Genomic DNA, 6,288 nt, shown 5'->3' with positions numbered 1-6,288 from the left:
TTCAAAAGAGCAGATGATTATTATTTTTGTACTGATAACTCGTATCTCGATTAATTTAAATATTACAATCACTGAAAAATCATTACAATTATTTGATTCTTTAAACGCAAAAACTACCTGAAGGGATGATTTCCGCGCCCTATATCTTGTTCAGCGTAATTTTCTTTATAACAAACTAAAATTTTAAGAAATCGGAGGGGTGTAACCTAATCTAGATAATTACCAAACTAATTCTAATAGCTATAAAAAGAAAGCAAAAATTGGTCATATTTATTTATTATATTATTTCAGTTAAGTTAATAAATATTTTTTATACTAGATGTGATTTTTTTTTATAATTTTTTCTGGAAAATTCTAACTGAACAAATAACAAATCAATAACTTTCAGCTGGGGTGCGTGATACAACAATGAACGGAAAATGTCCCATTCACAAACCTAAATATCTCAACGCTCTGTATAATATAGAGAATAAATGATTGAACTACGCCTACTTTACATTATAATATTTTATATATGTTCATTTGAAAATGGCATCACCAATTTCTTGGATGTGATCCAATATAAAATCCACGTCCGTTTTGTTTAAAGCAGAATTTTGTGAAACAAATCTAAAGAAATTTGGGAATATTTTCAACGGCTGATAACCTAACATGACAGAACCGTGTTGGATCATCACAGCTCGTATTTGGGGTGCCACCTAAAAATAAAAAAATCTCGATTTCAGTCCAACAGAAATTTGTATTTTGAATGACTATCTATCGAATTTTCACTTAGAGGTTTCCGAAATATATCTATCAATAATTTTTTATAATTATCTACCGGGAAGGGGTAGAAAATATTATTAAAATGTGTTCTCTGAAATTTTTTGATATTACAGATTTAAAGAAGCATAATATGCTGAAAAATTGATTAAACACTTTGCTAAATGGAAATTTTTTAATTAACTTCTGGATTATACAATAAAACGTTTAGTAGCATTTAGATAAAAGTTTCCATTGAAGAAATTGTTTTTCCCAATTCTAGGAACACACTTCAATAAATTTTTGACCCCTACTCGGATTTTATTTCACACTTTACGTGAGTTAGATGTAAGTTTTATTCTTTGTTTAATATGTTCCACAATATAATTACTTTTAATTTTGAAAAAGATCTAAGGAAAAGACCGTAATGGAATTGTGGCAAAATTAGGCACCAAAGTGTACTAACTTTAATATATTTCAAAGCTTTTGAATACTTATGTATTCATCGTTTTTTTTTTCAACCTCCGATAGAGTATAAATAAAAGACAAGTTCACATAAAACAATCATTTTATTACAAGAAGATTGGTAGACATAATCAACGAAGAGATTCAGACATTTGTCATATCTGTGGACAAGCTTTTCAATCCCTTTTTCAAAGAAAGTTACCGCAAATTAAATCAAGTAGAGTACAAAACAGACCTTGAAACTTCTGGAAATTCAAAGCAGTAATGCTGAATCTGCGGTTTTCTTCAATCATTCTGTCAAATCGTTGAACCAGGTCATCTGAAACGACAAACGACATCTTTGGCACCTTCCTCATGACACTACGACCATCTTTAAACTTTCAATACCATTCACGTACAACACCATCACTCATTAAGTTTTCCCTATACACACGACTGATTTTCCTATGGATTTCTTCAGTATTATGGCCTTCAGCCTGAAGAGAACGAATCACACTTGGCAGGAGCATCAATAATGGCGGACATGTTTAGCACAACGCCGACTGACGCCTGAATGTCAACAATGGCGGAGTGTGTAGTTCGAGAGCTTCGCAATCGCTTACAGCGCATATACGCTTTCTTCTGCCGGCGTAGCGTCTACATGGAGCGATCGGAGGTTAAAAAAAAACGATCTTCATAATTAATTAAGATTTGGGGAGTTTGAAATTATGATATTTCTAATAAAATATTACATTCATGGATTTCAAATATTCAAATTGATGCTTGATAGGAATATTAAGTTTATATATATATATATATATATATATATATATATATATATATACGAGTACCTTTTGAAGTTGTGCGAAATTTTCCGCAATATTAGATTTGCCTCTCAAATATCTCGGTATATACCAGAAGCAAACGTTCATATACTGCCTCTGAGAAACTAATAGAAATTCCGATCTGTGGTTAACTTGTTTTTCAAAGTACTCAGCTATGTCCATCAATGCATCAATGTGACTAGCAAAACCAGAGGAGCCCTGAAAATTATTCGACCTTATATGGATTATCCAAAACTGAATACAAGAAAAACAAAGACATTATGATTTCAGAAAAAGCAATTTCAGAAACCGGTGAAACGTATTCAATATGAAGATCCACATCACCTTTGCCTTCCACATGAACCAAAATTTGAATACATCACATTTCCTTCCACATTGCAAATATTTATCGCCCAGATCGTAACTTATGTCATAATGTTTATCCTTTTGGAACAGATATTCAGCTTCTCTTGAATAACACTTGTACAAAATATCGCTGTCTTTCACTAATAAAAGTGAACATTGTTGAGGAACTGCTAAGAGTTTATGTGGATTGATCACCTGAAATTAGAACCTTCTATCTATCAAGCAATCTAAAAAACAACTGATCTACGTCAAAATGACGGCCGTGGGGTTAAAATCGACTTTTTCGTATATTTTAGTGAAATTAACACAGCGAAAACTAATATTTTTGGAAGTTTTTCAACAGTTGACAGCATTTCATTAGATGAAAAGAACTTTAGTTAGAATACTGCTCGTTTTCCACCAGTTTTCAATATGCTTACTTCTATAACTTACTATATTAACCGCTTATCTACTATGACCACAACACTCCACCTTCGAAAAAGAAAAACTAACTGACGTTTCCGAGAGAAAATTTCCCACTTCTAATAAAACTGGTCTAAATTTCTTCAAATAACTTCACAGAAACTAGCGGTAAAAGGATTTGTTTACCCTACGGCGGTCATTTTCAAATTGATTTTGACTGACTGACAAATTAGATTGTTTATGAGCTTCTACACAACACAACTCACCATAGAATCAGCTCGTTCGATACCATTAAGCTTAGCCCTGTGCTTTTGAGAAAAAATAAGCCCACCACCCCATGCGGCATCGATATGAAGCCACATCTCGTATTTTGTACAAATGTCAGCTATTTCATTGATTGGATCGAAAGCACCACGAACTGTCGTTCCTATGAATAGACAACTCCTTTTGTGAAAGCGGATTTGTGTTGATAAAAAGTACAATTAACATACCTAAAGTCGCGATTACTAATATCGGAATATTTCCTTCTTTAACAGTTTGTTCGATTTTCAGTTCTAGGTCACTGCATATGACTCTTCCTATGTCATCTGTCATTATACGACAAACGTTTTCTTCTCCGATACCCAAAAACGCGGCGAATTTGAAAATCGAATAGTGACATTCTTCAGACGCGAAAATTATCAAATGTGGAAGGCGAAACATTCCATTTTCCTGTGATAAAACTTTTATACATACTCGTATAATTCAACGTACTTGAACTAATTCGAGAAATAGATACTTAATCGCTTTGATGAGACAAATGACATATTCTATTGACAGATTAAGGTACGTTACGTCTATTTTTTTCACTGGTTTTCAATTGCACTTTTTATATAAAAACTACAGATTTAGTCAAATGCCAAAAAGTTCACAATCAATATATTTATAACGTTAACAAATAACAAATTGAAAACTAAGCGTTATCTAAATACCTAAGTGAGTTGTTATTTATCTTTTCGACCTTAGTAACTATTTCTGACATGCGGATGTTAACATAACCTCTACCATGACATTTGTTATGTCAATTGTTTGCAATTAATTACAAAGTGCAGTCTCTAATAAAGAATTCAATTGACGAGACAAAATCTGTTACCTAAAGGTACATTAGAGAAACGTGGAACCGTCAACCCCGAATGATATACAACAATCTAAACGTAAAACTACGACTAAAAAATCGCCCTCCAAAAATGAAAGATACATTTTGGGAAGAACTTCCTACGACTCCCTATCTAACTCTATGAGTTCGCCAGACTTTTCTACTTGCTCTTTCTTCTACTTCCATGACTTTAATGAAAGTGTACGGCTATCATATTGTTTTCTCTGTTTCTATTAGGCAGTACCATGCATTTTAATCCTTTTCCTTCAGTTTTGTTTTCGTTAATTTTGGATTTTCATACTGCCTATTGTTTTTTGTTGTTATTCATCGTGGTCTAGCTGTTTGGTACTTGGCGTAGCCTTCTTTCAGTCCTCGGCTCTTCAAATCTTTTCCTAATGCTGTCGTTCATGATTCTTAGATCTTCAACTCTACTGAACTAAGAGACGTTCACTGCGTACTTCAGACTCACGTTTTGTAGGCATAGAGTTTCTTACGATGGCTTTTGACAGTAGTTCCCTACGTTATAGATGCTAACAGCACATTGAAGATGAATGTGGCACTGATAAAGCAAAACTCAATCTAATTCTTAATTGTAAAGTTTTCCCACTTGTCCTGTTATCTTCTTTTTTTTTGAACTAGGTTCTTGAACGTCAGTTTTTGGTTTAGGTATATTGTCTTGGTGTTTCACTTTCTGTGTCTAGCTCGATCACCCTCGAATATTCGAGGCCCAGAAACGAGAGAAATTAGCTGATAATTATTCTATTGTGAGCATTAGTTAAAAAGCAAAACAGAGTGATTTTTGATACCCGTACAAGATGTTAATTTCGATGAGATTATCTAGTAGTACCATGGTATGACTAATACTACACCTTAACTTTCGAATAACGCTGATATCGAGCCAAATTCATCGCCAGTCCGTTTGCAAAAGAGCCTCCCGGACAAAAAAGTCCATCTTTCCAATTCGGCCCGATCATACGACACACTTCCTTTATAATTTGCTTTTCCTGGAATCCAAATGATGTTTTAGACGATTTGAAAGATGTGGATATGAAATGTATTCAACCTACCATGAGAGTAAAGACCGGAGCTACTTCGTAAGTGTAAGCACTAGCATTCAGCGAGTCTGTCAACCATTGCGCAGCTAATCCATATGGATCAAGTCTGGAACAGTAGATAGATTAATTTAGTACGTATCAAAATAGAGATAGGAAAGTGAATATAACAAAAAATTTATTACGAAAATATTTACCCAGAGAATAGTTGATTTATAAAATAAGGATGTCCTGTTTTAACGCTAAATTTGATTGTATTTTTCAGGAGATTTATCAGTTCTTCGTGCGTTTCACCATTTTGTTTTAAACTTAAATCAAATTGTTGCTGCAGTTGATCAGGATTTTGCCACAATAAGACCTTATCTTGTCTTGTGGTGAATATCACGTTTTTAAACATCAGTTCGACAACTTTCTCCAAGAATTCCCCATGTTTTTCCAATTGGGGTATGGGACAGAAATCCTCATCCATCGTTAGATAAATCTCGAAAACAACTAAATCATGTCATTTCATTTTAATTCAATTATAATTTTTAATTATTTCCTCTTTAAGAGTATCTAATTAACTAATATATATTAATTAATTGAATTAGGGGAAACATGTGTGATTAATATACGAGGAGCATATTTGCAAAAAACTTTGTTGGTTTTCATAATAGTTTTTTGTATAGGTACAATCAGGGTCTGTGCACTGGAATAGGAGAAGTTCAGGACGATTTTCAACGCCATCTATGTTGCCGGCTTACATCTAAAAGCTTACTTTTTAGTGTTTTATTTTTGAATGTTTGTCAATTTGGATTCTGACACTAAGTTGCAATCATGCGTCGAGAAACAGCCAAGATTATCGAATGAACAACGTCCATCTTGCAAACGTGTATAAAATCTTTGCAAAGATGTTTGATATTGTTTGTTTATTAGCTATTTACATTTTTGTGCATTTGAAAGGTATTATATGTTGCAAATTGTGCGTGGTCGTGTTTACTTAATCAATATGAGTAAACAAGTAAAGGCCTGCTGTGTACTAGTATATACTATTACTTATACTACTCGAGTACATAATCTTAAGGTACAATGTCGAAACTAAATTGTTACTTCATAAATGAAACAATGGCTACTAAAAACATCCTTATGTAACTAGTGAAATATTTCCCTGTTAATAACAGCTTAGACTTCTCAATGCTAGATGGCAGGGTAAGTATTAAAATGAAATTATAGTATAATATTATTTACACCTCAGTATATATCAACGAAAATTCATAAAAAATAAAATATATATATATATATATATATATATATATATATATATATATATATATGCAAATTATCA

General features: G+C 32.8%; 1 protein-coding gene across 1 annotated transcript; it reads right to left on the bottom strand.

The window, feature by feature from the left end:
* Window positions 1-260: 260 nt before the first annotated feature.
* Window positions 261-5,452, bottom strand: LOC130450810 (cysteine sulfinic acid decarboxylase-like). Its single transcript, XM_056789447.1, has 8 exons — window positions 5,162-5,452; window positions 4,980-5,073; window positions 4,782-4,916; window positions 3,269-3,488; window positions 3,044-3,204; window positions 2,355-2,570; window positions 2,037-2,228; window positions 261-698 (listed from the first exon to the last, which is right to left on the bottom strand). Exons 1-8 carry the CDS (start codon window positions 5,431-5,433, stop codon window positions 519-521), a joined length of 1,470 nt encoding a protein of 489 aa, XP_056645425.1. The 5' UTR covers window positions 5,434-5,452; the 3' UTR covers window positions 261-518.
* Window positions 5,453-6,288: the final 836 nt, after the last annotated feature.

Source organism: Diorhabda sublineata, chromosome X (genome assembly GCF_026230105.1).
Source record: "Diorhabda sublineata isolate icDioSubl1.1 chromosome X, icDioSubl1.1, whole genome shotgun sequence".
Lineage (NCBI taxonomy): Eukaryota > Metazoa > Arthropoda > Insecta > Coleoptera > Chrysomelidae > Diorhabda > Diorhabda sublineata.
This window is presented reverse-complemented; position numbering and strand designations above follow the sequence as displayed.